General features: G+C 48.8%; 11 protein-coding genes across 11 annotated transcripts; 4 read left to right on the top strand and 7 right to left on the bottom strand.

Annotated features, from left to right (window-relative positions):
* Window positions 1–313: 313 nt before the first annotated feature.
* Window positions 314–1,368, top strand: N7484_007517 (SCO family protein; the record flags this gene model as incomplete). Its single annotated transcript, XM_057117904.1, has 3 exons — window positions 314–793; window positions 868–1,192; window positions 1,247–1,368. 3 exons carry the CDS (start codon window positions 314–316, stop codon window positions 1,366–1,368), a joined length of 927 nt encoding a protein of 308 aa, XP_056970939.1.
* A 266-nt stretch (window positions 1,369–1,634) lies between these two features.
* N7484_007516 (molybdopterin synthase catalytic subunit) lies at window positions 1,635–2,177 on the bottom strand (the record flags this gene model as incomplete). Its single annotated transcript, XM_057117903.1, has 1 exon — window positions 1,635–2,177. The coding sequence occupies one exon, from the start codon at window positions 2,175–2,177 to the stop codon at window positions 1,635–1,637; it is 543 nt and encodes a 180-aa protein (XP_056970938.1).
* A 311-nt stretch (window positions 2,178–2,488) lies between these two features.
* On the bottom strand, window positions 2,489–4,361 carry N7484_007515 (glycoside hydrolase family 13 protein; the record flags this gene model as incomplete). Its single annotated transcript, XM_057117902.1, has 3 exons — window positions 2,489–3,011; window positions 3,068–3,827; window positions 3,887–4,361. The coding sequence occupies 3 exons, from the start codon at window positions 4,359–4,361 to the stop codon at window positions 2,489–2,491; spliced, it is 1,758 nt and encodes a 585-aa protein (XP_056970937.1).
* Window positions 4,362–5,170: 809 nt separating this feature from the next.
* On the top strand, window positions 5,171–7,685 carry N7484_007514 (putative G-patch domain protein; the record flags this gene model as incomplete). The annotated part of the gene is made up of 7 exons (XM_057117901.1): window positions 5,171–5,303; window positions 5,416–5,660; window positions 5,759–5,834; window positions 5,896–6,089; window positions 6,142–6,202; window positions 6,256–6,602; window positions 6,669–7,685. The coding sequence occupies 7 exons, from the start codon at window positions 5,171–5,173 to the stop codon at window positions 7,683–7,685; spliced, it is 2,073 nt and encodes a 690-aa protein (XP_056970936.1).
* A 283-nt stretch (window positions 7,686–7,968) lies between these two features.
* Window positions 7,969–8,574, bottom strand: N7484_007513 (uncharacterized protein; the record flags this gene model as incomplete). Its single annotated transcript, XM_057117900.1, has 1 exon — window positions 7,969–8,574. One exon carries the CDS (start codon window positions 8,572–8,574, stop codon window positions 7,969–7,971), a length of 606 nt encoding a protein of 201 aa, XP_056970935.1.
* Window positions 8,575–9,409: 835 nt separating this feature from the next.
* Window positions 9,410–10,729, top strand: N7484_007512 (uncharacterized protein; the record flags this gene model as incomplete). Its single annotated transcript, XM_057117899.1, has 3 exons — window positions 9,410–9,724; window positions 9,792–9,932; window positions 9,983–10,729. 3 exons carry the CDS (start codon window positions 9,410–9,412, stop codon window positions 10,727–10,729), a joined length of 1,203 nt encoding a protein of 400 aa, XP_056970934.1.
* Window positions 10,730–11,012: 283 nt separating this feature from the next.
* Window positions 11,013–11,369, bottom strand: N7484_007511 (NACHT and TPR domain protein; the record flags this gene model as incomplete). Its single annotated transcript, XM_057117898.1, has 1 exon — window positions 11,013–11,369. The coding sequence occupies one exon, from the start codon at window positions 11,367–11,369 to the stop codon at window positions 11,013–11,015; it is 357 nt and encodes a 118-aa protein (XP_056970933.1).
* Window positions 11,370–11,456: 87 nt separating this feature from the next.
* On the bottom strand, window positions 11,457–12,556 carry N7484_007510 (uncharacterized protein; the record flags this gene model as incomplete). The annotated part of the gene is made up of 2 exons (XM_057117897.1): window positions 11,457–12,243; window positions 12,288–12,556. The coding sequence occupies 2 exons, from the start codon at window positions 12,554–12,556 to the stop codon at window positions 11,457–11,459; spliced, it is 1,056 nt and encodes a 351-aa protein (XP_056970932.1).
* Window positions 12,557–12,693: 137 nt separating this feature from the next.
* On the bottom strand, window positions 12,694–13,584 carry N7484_007509 (uncharacterized protein; the record flags this gene model as incomplete). Its single annotated transcript, XM_057117896.1, has 1 exon — window positions 12,694–13,584. The coding sequence occupies one exon, from the start codon at window positions 13,582–13,584 to the stop codon at window positions 12,694–12,696; it is 891 nt and encodes a 296-aa protein (XP_056970931.1).
* Window positions 13,585–13,790: 206 nt separating this feature from the next.
* On the bottom strand, window positions 13,791–15,013 carry N7484_007508 (uncharacterized protein; the record flags this gene model as incomplete). Its single annotated transcript, XM_057117895.1, has 2 exons — window positions 13,791–14,793; window positions 14,871–15,013. The coding sequence occupies 2 exons, from the start codon at window positions 15,011–15,013 to the stop codon at window positions 13,791–13,793; spliced, it is 1,146 nt and encodes a 381-aa protein (XP_056970930.1).
* A 786-nt stretch (window positions 15,014–15,799) lies between these two features.
* N7484_007507 (uncharacterized protein) lies at window positions 15,800–16,561 on the top strand (the record flags this gene model as incomplete). The annotated part of the gene is made up of 1 exon (XM_057117894.1): window positions 15,800–16,561. The coding sequence occupies one exon, from the start codon at window positions 15,800–15,802 to the stop codon at window positions 16,559–16,561; it is 762 nt and encodes a 253-aa protein (XP_056970929.1).
* Between the last annotated feature and the right edge of the window lie 746 nt (window positions 16,562–17,307).

Genomic DNA, 17,307 nt, shown 5'->3' with positions numbered 1-17,307 from the left:
TGGAGCTTTAAGAGAAACATGATGGTGAAAGTATCTGCTACATATCATTTACCCTGTACTTAATTCTTTTTGAACTTGTCTATTGCCACATTAATTCGACTTGAAATCAAACATCACTCTTCGATCACGAGAGAGTAGAATTATCATATGGTCGCTGAAATATCATATCCAAGACTCAGGCCTTAAGATATTCCATTGATGCCTTACTGCCTCAGGAATCAGACTATTCCCGATGGGGAACTGATCTGACGATTCTCAAGTTCACATCCGTAGACCATTCAATCTTCCCGGACAAAACACCAACCTGACAACCATGCCCTCTTCAAAGCTGGCGACCGGCCTATTCAGCCGGGCTACCCGCCACCTGGCCGCTATTGAGCCCATCCGATCCCAACACATCCTCTCCAGCCTCCGCATCACCACCCAATCGCAATGTCGCGCCTACACCCAAGCGCAACGGCCCCGGTGCACGCAAAACATCCCGAGCATGCTCTCTGTTCGCAATGGTAGCCAATTCTCTACGAGTGCATTCCGTGCCAAGGCCAAGACCATGGGACAGATGAAGCAGCGCAACTCGACCGGCCCTTTCTCGTGGAAGGCGGCATTGCTGTTCATCCTCACCGGTGCCGGTATGGTGATTTATTTCCGGGTTGAGAAGGCACGGTTGGAGCGGAAGCGTATTGCGGAGATGAGCAAGGGTGTTGGAAAGCCTAAGGTTGGCGGTCCGTTTGTGCTGAAGGACTTGGATGGGAAGGAGTTCACTGCCGAGGATCTGAAGGGAAAATACAGCTTTGTGAGTTGATGTGAATTGACAGCTGGCCGGAGGGCTAGCTTGAGGGCCATGGATCTCATTATCTTCTTTTACAGGTCTATTTCGGTTTCACTCACTGCCCAGATATCTGCCCCGATGAGCTGGACAAGATGGCCGAGATCATCGAGAAGGTCAAGGAGTCCACCAAGGATGAGAAGCTCTTCATGCCCGTCTTCATTACTTGTGATCCTGCCCGTGATACCCCCGAGGTTCTGCGCGCCTACCTCCAGGAGTTCCACCCCGGTATCGTTGGCTTGACTGGTACCTATGAGCAGGTCAAGAATGTCTGCAAGCAGTACCGTGTGTACTTCAGTACCCCCAGGGATGCCAAGGCTGGCGAGGACTACTTGGTTGATCACAGTATTTACTTCTATCTGATGGGTAAGACTGGCATATCATTCTCGCGCGGTACATAGAGGCTAACTATGATGCTAGATCCCGATAACGACTTTGTCGAGTGCATTGGTCGACAGGATACCCCGGAGTCTGCGTCCAAGGTTATCTTGGAACACATCAACGACTGGAAGCGCGAGGGTCGCCCATTGAAGACCGAGTAACCGTGTGAATGTATGAAACTTGTACTATACTGTCAAATATCAATACCCTGCTCAATAGATCCCTCAATCGAGCACTGCTCTGTCCCCGGCTCGCAGTTGTATACACCAGGCAGTGGTTGCACTGCTTTGCATTCGGAGTAATTAATATACAGCATCCGTCGCGACATCTCCCAGCGTGATCTCAGCGCCGATCGCTACGAGCATCTCGCGGGAAACGGTTCCCATCAACTTTCACACCCAATCACCAATCTCAATTACAAATCCCATTAAGACCCATCCCCAGAAACCAACTTCCCCTCCGCATCCCGATCAGCATTAGCCCTCCACTCCATCCCCCCATCAACAAACTCTTCTCTCTTCCAAATCTCCACCTTCTCCTTACAAGCCTCGAGCACCTCCTCCCCAGCTCTCCAAGCCGCACCCCGATGTCCCGCACTAACCGCAATAGCAATCGAGGCCTCCCCAATCGGCACAACACCCATCCTATGCGCAATGCTCACACCTATCAGCTGGTGTGTCTCGATAGCAGCTTCGGCGATAGCCGTCAGCGTTTTCAAAGCTAGTGGTGGGTAGCATGTGTAGCTGAGCTGGGAAACAGGGCGGTCTTCGAATGTGTCGCGCGTTGTACCGAGGAAGAGGACATTCGCGCCGGCCTTTGGGGAGGATGTTTGTGCAAGGTAGATGTTTACGTCGAGGGGGTGGTAGGTCAATGTTAGGTGGATGTTTTTTGTTGGGTTGTGATGGGTGCGGGGATAGGTGTTAGGATCCAGGTGGGCTGGTAGGGGAGTTTGCGGTTGTTCGGAGGTCATTTTTTCGGCTTGAGCTATTGCGTGTTCAGGATTCGTATGTAGGCTGCAGGGATTCTAGCGTGTATTGACTTTCTGCGTGGAAGTTCCTTTTCTTGAGATTAAGGCTTATCGGGTGCGGGGAACGGTGGATAAGTGAGCTCCGATAGTGGCGGAGGACACCGAGATCCGCTTCTTTGTAGATTGAACAGTCCTTTTCAATTGTTTTGGTTTGGGTTTCTTAGGTTATTTCCGGAGAAACTGCATGTCTTGTAGAAGCTGATATTCTATTCAATTCATGGTTCTCTATCTCAGTGCTTCGCCCAAGAGCAAGTTTAAACTAAGAAGACAGCTGCCTCGTATGGCCGCAGTGACCATTTCCCGCCGGTAAAGTGCTGGACAGCCTCGGCGGTATCATAGTTATCCAAAAGTACAGCCTTGACACCGTCAATCCCGTTACTTGTGGCATCCCAGTCAATGGTTTTCTCGGTCCAATTGCACAAAACCAATGCCTTGTCGTTTCCGTACTGTCGGGTGTATGCAAAGACCTCTTGATTCGGCTGGTCAATTAGCACCCAGTCTCCGTATACAAAGACATCGAGATACTTCTTTCGAAGCCCAAGGACCTTGCCCCAGAAATGGTACGGCGAGTTAGAATCCTTTACTTCGTCTTCAGCATTGATGGTCACAAAATCGGGGTTCACGGACATCCAAGGCTTGACGTTAGGACCGGTGAATCCTCCGTTAGGGGCAGAGGACCATTGGACTGGAGTACGGCCGTTATCACGAGACTTTTTCTGATACTCTGCAAGGGCACTCTTGTGAGCCTCTGTGTCATCGGGCCTTTCTTTCAGGATTCTGTAAAGGTTAGTTCTCAAATTCAACTCAACTTAACGGGATATAGAAGTAAATACCTGTGCCAGTGGTTAAGACAGTCAAGGTCCTTGTATTCTTCAATGCCCCATGATTTGGGAACATTGCGCATGCCCAACTCTTGCCCTTGGTACACGAATGGTGTACCAGATTGTAGTGCCAGCGCAGTAGCTAGCATCTTAGATGCGATGACGCGGTTCTTCTCGCTAGCATGCACGTAGCGATCGACGCACCGCGGCTGGTCGTGGTTCTCCCAGTAGAGGGCATTCCAACCATCGTTGGCATACATGAATGTCTGCCATCGCTGGAAGAAGTCCTTCAAATCTGTGAGCTTCCAACTGCCAGGTTCAAACTTATCGTACGTGCCATGGTCGATATCCACATGCTCGAAGTTGAAAATCATGTTGATCTCATGACGGTCAAACTGGACGGCCTTGAGGACTTCCTCCTCATCCTTCACAAATGGCATCTCGCCCACGCTGAAAGCATCATACTCCTGCAGAATTTCGCCGAGTCCTTGGAGATACTCGTGAAGACGGGGTCCATTGGCATACCATTTATCGCCCCATTGCCATGGCGTACGGGGGTCCTTCACCGGTGCGTCGAGGAAACGCTGGTCTTTACTGATGAAGTTGATCACATCCATTCGGAAACCATCACAGCCCTTGTCCAGCCAGAATCTCATAATGTCGTGCACAGCATCGCGGACGGGTGGGTGCTCCCAGTTCAGATCGGGTTGTTCTGTCGCATAAAGGTGGAGGTAGTACTCTTCGGTGAGCTCATCCCACTGCCAAGCGCTCCCTTAAGCGATTAACAATTAGTACAGTCCCGTTATTTTGAGATGTGAAGTAGCAATATACCTTGAAAATGAGATACCCAGTTGTTGGGAGGGTGACGGTTCCCCTGCTCATCATACCGAGCGGGCTTCCAGACGTACCAATTGCGATACTCGTTATCCTTAGAGCTTCGCGATTGCTTGAACCATTCATGTTGGTCGCTACTATGATTGACGACCAGATCCATAAGAAGCTTCATCCCCCGATCGTGGCAGCCCTGAATCAGTTTCTCAACGTCTGCGACCGTACCATACTCATCAGCAATGCTGTAGTAATCGGCGATGTCATAACCCATATCCACCTGCGGAGATTTGTATGACGGGCACAACCAGACAATATCAACGCCGATATTTTTGATATAGTCAAGCTGAGAGATGATTCCAGGAATGTCTCCAATGCCGTCGTCATTCGAGTCTTTGTATGATGCGGGCCAGATCTGATAAACTGAGCTTTCTTTCCACCAAGCCCGGTGGTTTTGTGGTTTTGCAGGGGTGGCCATAGTACAGGAGATGGAAGCAGGGGTATAAGCAGGTCAATAGTTGTCCAGGAGATGTAATTGTGTTCAAATTGACCTTGGGGTTCGAGGTTTTATAGGTCAGAGTGGCATTCTCATGTCTGGTGCAAGTACCCACGTAGCTCCTCCCACCGCGGGGCATTGCGGAGAATCGTCGGACTCTCTGTGGTTGATATGCTTTGCCGATCCTCTGGTTCTGGTGGAGGTTACTTTGACCCATATTTAGCACCAAATCAATTCACTTGTTGACTGCAGTTGCTGCCGTGTCCAAATCATACTGTACGCCTCAGCAGTAAGTGGATCCCCCCACTGCTGGTACCGATGACGATGATGCAGCACATAGCAGAGCTTTGACCTCATCTTGGATTCTACTTCCAATTGGCAGTGAAGTGATAAGTTTTATCCTCCTCACATGCTTGGTCTCATCACCTTAAGGCTCGAAGAAGATAATTTACCTCGATCATCATATTCTATAAAACGATACCGGCATTATGTACCTCCGTGCCCCATATATCATAGTACGGTGATGCTACTTTTTCCATGTCCTCCAAGGTTGATATTCTATTCAAATAAACAGTCCAAGTTCTAGTCAGAGACATATTTAGGTAGAAATATGTCAGCTTTATGTGAATAGAAACATCTGCGCATCTGACCAAAGCTATAGGTCCAATTGCTGGGTCACTGCAAGGCGGTGTATACTTCTGCCGGGCCCGATGCTATCGCGTATCAGCAGTGAGAGCTCCGAATCCCGTCAACTTCTACATTGTTCACACTCTCCCCCATGAGTCTCAACCATGGCGCATCCTTATTCAGACGATAGCAGAGGCTATAACGGTCCTCCAAACCGTTCCTATGCAGCTCACGATGACCGCGATGAACGAGACGGTCGCATGTATGACGACTACTCGCGCTCACGATCGCCTGGCGGTATACACACCTCCCATGGAAATAATACTTGAGTCCCGGAATTCCACTGAAAGACCGGGTGTTGTTTTTTGTTGAAAGATAACTGATGACATTTGTTCCCGTCCTTGCTAAGAAGATCACTCTCGCAACCGTCGATCCGAATACTCCAATGACCAAAGAAACCGAGAGAAAGACTGGCGCCGATCTTCACGGTCACCTCCTCCTCGACGAGGGAGACAATCGTATCGAGATCGAGACCGAGAAGGTTACCAGTCGCCCGAGTACCGTAGTGGCAGCCGACATGGCCAGTCCAACTTTGGCCAGGAGAGCCGTGAGATTATGCTGGAGGGCTTCCCTGTCGACATGACAGAAGATGACGTGAGTGATATATGTGCATTCAGCGTGGCCTTGCCTGCGCTTCCTGGATATTTTTTGTGGAATCAACGAGACTGACTTGCTGAATTGGTCCCCAATAGATTGAGAATGAGCTTCGCGATGCATACCATATCCCTCAACTTGACGATATTCGAGTCATTCGTGACCGACAAACAAGTGCGTGATATGAACGGACTTGCCACCTATTTGCTGCATACTAATGCTATGGGCTTTGCAGAGGCGTCCAGGCAGCTCGGCTTTCTTCGATTCCACAGCCTCGACGACTCCAGGGATTTCTTAAAGCGAAACCACCCATTTATTTACCTTTACGGTCCCACTGCTGAAAAGAGCACCAAAGTTCGCATTGCATACAGTCGTGAGAGAGAAGATCGAGCTCGGGCAAAAGCTGAAGGTGACTGGACATGTAGAATGGTAAGCTTCATGCTTTGCAACCCAAGCCTCATACTAATTTTCAATCTTCTAGTGTGCTGTTGTGAATTTTTCCACACGCGCGAAATGTTTCCGGTGTAACGCGCCTCGACCAGGTTCGTATCCGCGGATAGAACACTCAGATCACGTAAATGTTGACCAATATCAGAATTACCACCTGCTGGTGCCCCTGGGGTCCCCGCAGCAAGACCTGTCAATAATGGCGATAATGACGCAGCACCTGAAAATCAGCCGTCGCAATTTTTGCTGTTTCGGGGACTGGAGCCATCAGTCACTGAGGAGATCCTTGCTAAAGGTGTTGCGAAATTGTACCGACCAGCTTCTGGAAATGACGGTGGTTCAGGGAATCAAAAGAAAGGAGCCAAGGTGGCATCAACAACGGGTGACGCTAATTTAGGTGCTCGTGAGGGCTCTATCCGACGTGTCTTGCTTGTTCGTGACCGTAAAACAAATGACAGTTGGCGATATGGATTCGCCGAATTCGCCAATGTGATGGTAAGTCAGCCTGCCCCTTGTCGCATATACTTGTCTGGAATTGCTCACTCATATAACTCCCTCAAGGACGCACAAGCTGCCATCACTCGGTTGCATTCTTTCAACAAATTCACTATCTCCTCTCGACCCGTAATGGTCACCTATATTCACGCAGGTGTCTTTGTACCGGTTCTGGCCCCATCAGCCGCCACAAAAAGCTTCACCTTCAGTCCACTGAATAATCCGGCATTGAAGCTCATGTACTGGGATGACAACGCGTACGTGACTGAACTCCAAGTCTCAAGCGAAGAGACGGAGCCGACCCGACCCAAAAGTGAAAAGCCTGCAACAACCACTAAGGAGACCGAAAAATCCAAGAAGCGGAAGGCCGAAGCTGCGGATGTTGAAAAAGCGAAGAAGCTCGCAATGCCCAGTCAACTCCAATTTTGGAGCAACCGCCATGCCGAGCTCCATGGCATTGCCAAGGACGACGGGGCCCTTCCCGAAAATAGTCAGGAGCACGGAGGTATCCCTGACTCCGAAGCTCCGCCTAGTCAATCATACGCAGACCTCAACCGAAACTGCTGTTATCTCTGCATGACTGAGTTCAAGTCGGCAGCCGACGTCAACCGACACGAACGGCTTAGTCAACTTCACCGGAAAAATCTCCAGGACGAAGATCGCAAAACGCGCGCCATGGCAAAATTAGTCAAACACGGGATCCTGCAGCAAGCCTCTGCAGAGTATCGAGATCGTGCAAGGGAGCGTCGCAAGACTTATGGTCCAGGCAAGGCTGGCGCTCAACCGAAACCAGCTGCTCCAAAGGTAGAAGAAGAACCTCCGGTGCAATCCACTTCAAAAGGTGCCTCTCTTCTCAGCAAAATGGGTTGGTCGGAAGGCTCTGGTCTGGGTGCTCAAGGAACTGGTGTTACTGCCCCTATCGCCACCGAGGTCTACGCACAAGGTGTTGGCCTAGGAGCGCAAGGCGGCAAACTAGGTGACGCGACAGAGGAAGCAGGTCGGAATACTCGAGGTCGTTACGATGAGTTCCTAGCCAAGACCAAGGAAACTGCTCGTCAACGATATGATCAGATGAATAAGTGATGATTTATCATGATCTCTTCCGAGTCCGCGTTTTACAGTATTGATAGTTTACCAAAGTGATATCCCAGAATCAAAGTGTCACATTTAGATGTGATATGTCTTTTTATGAATCCCTAATCATCATAATACTGCAACTGGCAACGCCATGCCCATGCAATCATGCAAGTATATCAGAAAAGTTCAGGATAATGTACAAGAGTGGTGTGGTATCATATATAAGAAAGGAAAGAGTAGGGTGTATCCAAGACATGTGGCGCAAGTCCCCTTATCCAGCTTGCGCAAATCATTCGCTCTTCTCGCCAGCCGCTGACTGCTGCTGCTTCTTTGCGCGCTCCTTCTCCAGCTGCTTCGTGAACCGATCACCAAGCAGATTAGTCACCCACTCAGTGACTTCCTGCTCAAGCTGTTCATCCGACTTGCCAGTTTCATCAATGCCCCCCTGCATCGCAACTCTCATAAACCGCCGCGCATCATCAAGCCCATTGATATCGAGGGCGTACATGGCCGCACCGGTGGTCATCATGCCGAACGAAAGGACGTTGAGCGAAGCCAGACTGAGAGCCTCAAAGGCCTCACCTGCGCCATTCACTTTCGGTTGGAAGTATAATGAGCTAGAATAGAAAGGAGGAATGCAGTCAAGGCGTTTCTTTATGCTCGCGCGGCGCGTGACCCAGACAGAGAGGGAGAAGAAAGCGACGCCGCCGAGGAAGAGTTTGAGATTTCTGTTGTTGGACACTGTGGATTGCTGCGCTAATTGAGATGATTCAGATGGCGATGGTACTGATTGGGGTAATTGTGTTTGACTCGGGCTTTGGGAGGATGTTTCTTGTGGCTTTGGAGCGTTGGAGTCGGAGTTAGAGCTGGAGCCCCAGCCGAAGAGGGAGACCATGGCTGGATGTGGGAGAGATGGACCAATGAGATGGGTCTTTCTGTAAATTTCTCGACCTCGCTATTCCCTCTTTGCAAAGCGAAAAGGGTCAGAAAAAAAGAATATTCGGTTTTCGGAGCAACACAACAGTGACAGTTGAATCTGCGGAGGCGGAGCAATAATGCAGATCGGTCATGTGACTGTGCGGCTTACGGACGAAATCATCCGGTGATTATGAACTTGGCTTTGTCATTGACCTGAAAATAGTTATTGGGAATCAGTGTATTGGTATCCTTAATCTTGCCAATTGACAAGGCTATTTGATCAGGACGGAAAGCACTTTCCGCTGGCATGGATCATACTTGAATGCCTAGAGCCCCGCCTGATGCTGGGCACTAGCCAATTTGACTGATAGCGCCATCGAGTCAAGCCCGCTCTATTCAACCTCCTGTATAAACACCATGGTATATCAAGGGAAGCCCAGTACTGGTTGCAAGAATTGCCGAACACGGCGTATTAAGGTAAGCATCATATTATACCACCATCGATCTAAAACTAAACCTCTTAGTGCGATGAAACTCGGCCCCACTGCAAAGCATGCCTAAGGACCGGCCGGGATTGTCCGGGGTACTTGCATCCATTTGATGTGATGCTAAGGGATCATACCCCCTCTTTCACCAAAAAGGCAGCGGCATCCAGATTGTCCCCGAGCTCAGGTGACAAGTCCGGTCCTTGTAAACAGGGCGATGAGAACTTGGATGCATCCTTGGTGAAATCACCCTCTCCTGCGGTATCAGCGAGATCCAATAGCTCTTGGCCTGTATATGCGCCTCTACCTGCTGCTCTCTATCAACCCATGGAAGACACAGTGATCCCGCTATTCTTCAATTCTTACCTTTATCTGCCAAAAGATCCCCATATCCGAAATGGCTTTATGGAGATTTTGCCCGAGATGTATTCCAATGCTGCCATTGGGTCACCTCTGCACACCAGCACCTTAGCCATCGCTTATTTCACGGTGGCAGCTTGGACCGGACAAGAATCATTGATTCGTGCTTCGCAACGATGTTTCATGCAGACTTTACCAAAGATCAGAGCGACGTTACTTTCTGATGATGATAATGAATACCATCGCATTCTCATGTCGATTCTTATGCTGTCACTCTATGAGGTATTTTTTTTCTCTATCGCACTGGCTTCATTTCCCCTCACCGATGCCGAACTGACTGAATATCAAGGAGTTTGTGGCTTTTAGAGAATGGGGAAACCCGGGAAAAGCCCATTTGAAAGGCGCCATAGCACTTGTCAATAGTCGGAGACCCGAAAAGGTTCGAGATCCTTCATCCTCCACTCTCCACAATGCTGTTCAAGCTCAAATTGTATGTTCTCCCACCCTGTGTTCTACCATCATTCTAACCCGGTTCCATAGATTAAAACCAGCCGCGGGCTGGACACTCCAATGGTACCAATACCAGAAGTCTGGCCACTATCCCCACCAAAAGAGGCCTTCTCTCCTCGCGTTTTTCTTTCCACTGCAGCTTCAGAAATCGTAAGCCTGCGCAAATCATGGGAGAAGCTAAAAACCAAAGTACCCACCGAGGCCGAAATCACATCAGTTCTCAACAAAGCAACACAAATAGACATTAAGCTTGTTTCGTGGACATATCGGATTCCAGAAAACTGGAACTTTGTTGCCGCAAGCATAATACCTCAATCTGTCCGGGATGCTGGGCTTTACCTCAACCACTGCGACTGTTACTCAGATATGTGGATTGCTTCCACGTGGAATACCTATCGCGATTGCCGGATCCTGGTGCAATGTATCATGCTCAACTGTCTCCGTCTTTTGCCCCCTCACGATCTCGACGGAATAAAATCAGCCGCAATACACTCAACCATCAGCAAGATGGCCGATGAGATTTGTGGAACTGTGCCATACTACTTAGGTAGTCAGCTGGAATCTGTACGCTTGAAACAGGGTCACATCACGTATCCGTTTGCCGAGACACGACCCGTTACCACAACACATAAACAGTCAGCGCCCTTGATGGGTCCTTGGCATATCATGTTATTCTTGCGGAATCTTCTGGTCCCGGGGCTGGATTTACCACCGGAGCAGACTAGGTGGGTGGAAGAGCAGGTAAATCGAGTTATGGTCATTTACTTCCAACGGTAAAGGATAAATGGCTAAGATTATTGGATATCCTGCTCTTCAACGTCTCCCCGCCCATTGATCGCTTACAGACCAAACTTCTGTTCATGTTGATGAGAATGTATATTATAACAACTACAATAATCACATAGACACCTTTACTAATTCGCAGTATCAAGTCTCTTCTTCTCGTTCGATAATTCCGTTCGATATTTCCGTGCTTGGGAATGAAAGTTATCGTAGAGGTGAATCTGATGTCGAACACCGTGTTGACCGTATTCTTGTAAAGAATCATTTTCATGAATGTCTAAAAGTTCCACTCTTTCTTCAAATTTGTCAACCACTGGCCAATTTCCATAACCTTCCCATCCGCAAACATCTGACTTTTCTTCAACTCCAAATTTTGGGGCAGAGGAGGCACATAGATCAAGTGTTCAACATGCTTCGCACTACACACATCCATCCCCAACTCTCCTGCTCGCAGTAATTTCACGCAATTCTCGCAAAATCCAAAGTCGTAACAAATCGGGCAGAAGGAAAAACTATCATTCATAGGCTTAGATATGCAACATGGCCCGTCGCAGGTAACAACCAGGTCCTCTTCTCCGAGCTGCCACCACTTCCCCTCATCGTAAACTTCGTAATGGCCAACATGGTACGCCATGGTGATGGCGCGGGAGGCATCGCCTGCGGCTATCATGACTCTGAGGAGTAGCATCAGACCATCTCGGTCATTTTCGGGATCATCATCTTATAGCATTTCCACTGCTTGCTTGAGGCCAGGCTTGAACAATGCCTGAAACTTTGCGTCTTGGCCAGCTAGCCGGTAGTACACACCGGGTGCGAAGAATTGACAGTATGAAGCGACCCACAGTTCGGATTTGTATGTGAAATTCAAGCGCCGCGACAGCCCTTCCAGTTGAGCAACTTTTTCTTCTGCTTCGGGTGTTCCCACACCCACCTCAATTGCCTCGAAAAGAAGATATATGGCGAGGCTGTTCGTCGAGAGAACCTTGATCATGGCCGGGAAGCCATCCCGTGTGTCGACGAAGGAGTCAAAGACATTTTTCCATATAGCAACCGCCTTCGCCTTATCTTCAGCGAGATCTTTATAAATTTTGGCAAAGGACAAGTCCAGACAGGCTGCTCCGGCGGTTTCGAATTCCTTTCGAGCCAGCCTCTGAGCAGAAGACCATGCAGCAATCATGAAAGGTATATTGTTCATTGCAAGTGCCGAAGAGGCTGTTAATCTGAGGGACAGGGAGTCTGGCCATGGGTTTTCATTCATAGACACGTCCAGTTGGCTCCAATCATGGGTCCAGCCCGCGGAGGCCTCTGAAAATCGTTTCATAAATAAGATATATTCCTCATACTGGCGGCTTTTGTGTAGATGGAAGAGGACGCGACTGATGCATTCCACACAATGCGGAGCTACTTCAAAGGCTCTCTGGCATGCGGCAAGTCGGTTTATAGCATCGTGAACCTTTGAATAAGCAATGCACATGTAGTGAAGGCAGCGATGGATGTGACCCTTGGCTCTTTTTCGAGACGTTTCATGTGAATCCTCTCAGCTTCCACAAACATCTCAATAGCCTTGTGCCAATCATCTCTTTTGATGTACACCTCTCCCATCCATGCCCATGAGCTTGGGAGTTTCGGACCGATTTCCAGTACCTTTGCCGAATACTGAAAGCACGCTTCCATGTGCCCGAATGCCGCAAGAACTTGTGACACATCAATATTCCAGAAGCTCGTTTCCGTTGAAACCTGGAACTTGGCTGCACTAAGCACTTCATCCACTGTTGGCGTGCTGGCTGTATTGAGATAGTCGAACTCTTGATTGTTGAGCATTCATTGGTAATACCATATAGCCCTACATGAATCCTCTAGAGGCCGTCCCTCTCCATGAAACCAATCCTCCCAAGAGCATAATGCCGCTAGCTCAAATATCGTGGCAGGACGCTCTCGTGTTTTTGCGATGAACTTTCTTACATCGTCGCCCAGAGTTCCAAGGGTCTGCGAGTCCCCCAGCCATTGCCAGATGGATTGGAGATTCGCCATAAGCGACATCCACGCGAGAGGCTCTTCCTTGAAAATGATTTGTGCTTTTTCTCGTTCGAAAATAATTTGATCAACATGCTAGCAATATGAGACTGGTCCTCTCCGGTGGCATACGACGGTGGAGTTGATTGCAGATGATGGGATAAGTTGTCAACCACATAGTACGGCATTGCAGCTTCATGATAAAGACCTTGAGACACGTTCTCTTCACTCATGATGATGCGAAGGCTAGTCTTCAGGATGTGGACTTTTCCATCTCGCCAGTCAACCCCGACAGGTGTGAAATCCCGTCCAGCGGCAACCTTTCCTTCTTTTTCGTCCCGGAAGAAGTCGCCGATCGACGCGTGGCAGAAGGTGATGGTGGTATCCGAATAGGACGTAAAATCGATGAAATCGTCCGCGGCGTCAAATGCATCACTGAGATCCCCATCTGAAGATCTGACTGATTTACCGGTGGGCTGTTCGAGTGCAGATGTCTTCATTGCTAGGATTTCAAGCTCGGCCGTGTTCAAATTATCCCATCTATTCAAGGTAAAAAAAGACTCAAACTGCCTGCGGAGAGCACCTTCCAAGTAGATCATGCCGTCTCCATCTGGAGATTTAAAACGAAGAATGTCACCTGCTTGCCGCAGCATCAATGGCTTCGGCGAGCAGGCTGTCCATAGCAACTGCTCATTCAAGAACTCCAGTTCCTCGGGCTCACAAGTTGCAGAAAAGCTTGCTAGAACATGCCGAATCATCTCTTGAAGACCTTTTGGCGCTTCGTTAAGACTTTTCCGTATTTTCGCTTCTGATTTGCACTTCATGAGTTCCTGCATCATCAGACTCGCCCACAGGAACATCCCATTGGCTCTGGAAGATACCGTCTCAAGAATTTCTTGTCGCAGTTCCACCGATGTCTTTCAGAGAACCATGGATTTTGTAATTGTAGCCTTGACATACCGCTCGATATCAGCCGTGTTCTTGTGCACCGTCACATGGATCGTGGGCACATCCACTTCGAGACTTTCGTATAGCCGGTCACTCAAGTGTGGTCGTCCAGTGAGAGCCAAATGGAAATTAGCTGACCCGGAGTTTCTTGAACATCTTTGGCCAGACTAAAGAGGAGTCGTCGCTCTTCGTCATCGGCTTCGTCCACGCCGTCCATAATAATGTACACCTTATTAAGAAGATTGGGATCTCTCAAAAAGAAATCCACAAAAAGCCTCCTCCATGCTGTTTCTATAGAGCTGATATCCATGTAATCTTGAACATTTTTAACGTGTTTCTGATAGGTGGCATTGGTGATGCAAATTTGATAAGCCAAGTCTCGGAGTGCTTGGTGCACAGAGCGTGTATCTGGATTATCATCCTTGAAAAATAAGTATGCAGTAGAGACTTGGGTATCATTATGTGGTGCAAATTGATCTTTTAGGAATGCAATCATGCTCGCCGTGAGGTAGGATTTGCCGGCCCCGGGAATCCCCGATACGAATATAATAGGGGTACCCTGTTCGACCCAAGAATTGAAGATATTCTCCTTGAGGACCCAGTCTCCTGTTCCTGGGACATGCGTCTTGCTTATTCTGTCATACCACGTTTGCGCCGAGTCCGGTTGCGAGGGCCTCAAGATATGGCGAACTATCTCCAGTTGAGACTGCTGGGCCTCGTTGGCTGATACGAGCAGATTGTCAAGTTTCTCATGTACCTCGGTCATTTGAGTTGACATCTGGTTGATAGCTGATCCAGTCTCCTGCACAGCGGCATGTGTGGTATTCACGGTGCTTGCCACATTATTCATAGTACGACCAGTCCTCTTGGTCAGGGTCAGTGTCTCAGCTTGGACGAGACCTGTTTCGACTTGAGTTAACTTATCGAGTTTGGCAACGGCTCCGGTGATCGCATCGTCGTTCCCGAGAAGAATATTGCGGCCAAAGTTGCGCAGGCGGCCCCGATGCATTTCTCGTGTGGACAAGGCAAATACTTCCATGATCGTGAGAATGATGTCGCTGAGCTCTTCACCAAGGTCTTTTGAAATCTCCTCCTGACTGTAGATATTGAGCCGGATCGTGAATTCCTAACGAGCTCGTTAGGTCTGAGCCGTGTCGGTGGTAGCAGACGGGACATGCTGATCTTGAGACTTTTCATAAGCTCCTCAATTGCATCGTATGAGCTGCTGACTCCCTTTGCAGCATCAATCAAGTATGTCACCGCCCCGAAGACCACACTGCTTGTAGCAAACACCAAAGATGCTCCTCCCGCGGCCATGTTGCCTAGCGTTTCAATGGGATGAAGAGCAAGCCGCATAGAGCTGCAGAGCTTGCTTCTTTTCTCGCGAAAGTCTTTGAATGCATTGTTCTGCACGTCGATCTTTTACGTGAGCTCATCGACAGTCTGGACCGTTTGGAGAAATTTGGCATCTAGCTTGCCATCGGTGATTTCCTGGTACCTGGCCGCGGCGCGTTCATAAATACCAGAAAGCTGGGCCTCGAGTGCCATCGGGAGAATGGAGATCTTTTTATAGGGGATAGTTTTATGATTCCATGGTCATGTTCAAGGTTTTCAAGGCGAACGAAATCCAACGATCTCGATATGGTGGGGCTGTAAGCAATTTGAAACTCCTCGTGTTCTGAGTAAACCAAGCTAAATCAGCCACATGCGCTTCTATGCTACAGTATTGGCGGAGATCTTATCGACACAGGCTATAATCGGTAAACTCTTCACTATAGTATATGTTGATGTAACATACCCCGCTTCGGCTTCATCTCCAAAAAGGGCAGGAGACTTTATTAGTCTCTACTAGAAAGGGAGGGCTAGTCAGTCCCCGAATTAGGGGCCATATCTGAGATATCTTTCCTAAGAGATAACGAATACTGACTTACGCATAGTCTACTATATAAGGTCTATCTTCCTACACTGGTTTTGAGTTGGTTCCATCCGCTTTATTATGGGCCCTGAGCTTGAAAGGGCACTAGCATTCTTCGTGTGTGGAGTTGCTTTCTATATTTGTGTTAAGGCATTTAAAGAGCTTCATAGTTATTTGTCTCCTCCAGAATGGGGTTCAAGAGGTTGATCCTGGGGCTCACGTCTGCCATCCCATTGGGATCACTCTTATCCCTTGGCATGGTGCGTGTAGTCTATGCTCTTGGATTTAGGTGGTATGTGTCAGCTTCATCTTATGTCACTGGCTTTGCCTGGATTGCATGCTCTTATGTGCTTCCTGATCAAGCAGCAAAAGGATGTATTGCAGCAGCGTTGCTGTTTGGAGCCAATGTCTTCATATCTGCACATGGAGGCTCTGGGCAATATACTGCTGATATAAGTCCTGTTAAGCGTGACCCTGGTACAGTCCAGATGATTCACTGGGCAGAAGAGGGCGCAGTATATGACTTCGTCAACACCATTGCCCTTACATATGACTGGCATTTTGTGCACGCAGTTGATCAGCCAATGAACGTCACTGTGCGGCGTCTACCCGACGGAAGGATCCATGCGTGGACTCAGGGATTCTCCTTAATGGAGTGTGGAGACTCTGGAGAACAATGCCCAGAAACCACCCTTCAAGAAAGGTCTAATGCTGTTACATATTCAACTATTGAGGAGTTGGACTTTAGCTTCTCAGAGCCTTCTGGATATGGAACGAAATCACAGACATGGGTCAGTGGCGCAGCAAGTGGAGCAGCAGGCTTTGTTGTTGGCGAACCACAGGGCACATATTCATTCTGCTCTAACGCACTGACTGTGAACAACTTGAATGCTGAAGTGGCATTTAATTTCAGCCCAAGATTTCGTGTTTTCCTCGCTCTCACCGTCTAGCAGGTCCCAGTCAATCTGTATCGGTGGTCGTTGGTGTAACACTTTTCCACGCGGAATGCTGCACGGTCAGACCCATGCTTTCGAAACCCTTCACTGTAAAGGATGACTGGAATTGTACATGCACTCGCTTAGATTTCATCGATTCATTCATCTCAAATTGCCTCATCAAGTTACCTAGGACGAGTGCCGATATCTGGATCGTCGATGTCGAGTTTTTGATGGATTCGTGCAGACCTGCAAGATGACCGTTAGTCTTCATCAGCCGGCGTGCGTTGCGGTGCAGGAAAGCAGGTGCGCAATCAACACCGGGAAGAGGAATTGGGGCACGTTCAAGGAATTTAGTAGGTGTCTTGGTGAGGTGTGCGTGATTTCCTTGTAGGTGTCCAAGGGCCTAGGAGGGTCCCGGGACACGTGCCGAGCTGAAGATTCTTACCTGATGAAGCCCACTCCCTTGATCACACCTGCCTTCTCATCGGAGATCTTTTCAGGAACCTTGTTCCTTGACTTAGAATATGGAGCGGGGAAGCGCAGTTGGGCGACTCTTGAAAGACCATCTCGCGTGGGAGCATGATTCTCTGCGTCTTGATGCCATAGACTCGACATCATTGTGTATCACATCAAAAATGACACTCTTGCATGTGCAAATAGAGCTTTGCTGTTTGCGTCTCTTTGTTTTCCACTTCAATGATGTCACAGGAACTACATTGAAACGGCATCAAGTGGTGAATAAACCCTGAATTTCAATT

Source organism: Penicillium longicatenatum (genome assembly GCF_028827895.1).
Source record: "Penicillium longicatenatum strain IBT 33135 chromosome Unknown contig_4_segment0_segment0, whole genome shotgun sequence".
In the NCBI taxonomy this organism is placed as follows: domain Eukaryota; kingdom Fungi; phylum Ascomycota; class Eurotiomycetes; order Eurotiales; family Aspergillaceae; genus Penicillium; species Penicillium longicatenatum.
Note: the sequence above shows the minus strand (reverse complement) of the source record. Positions and strands in the feature narration are given on the sequence as shown.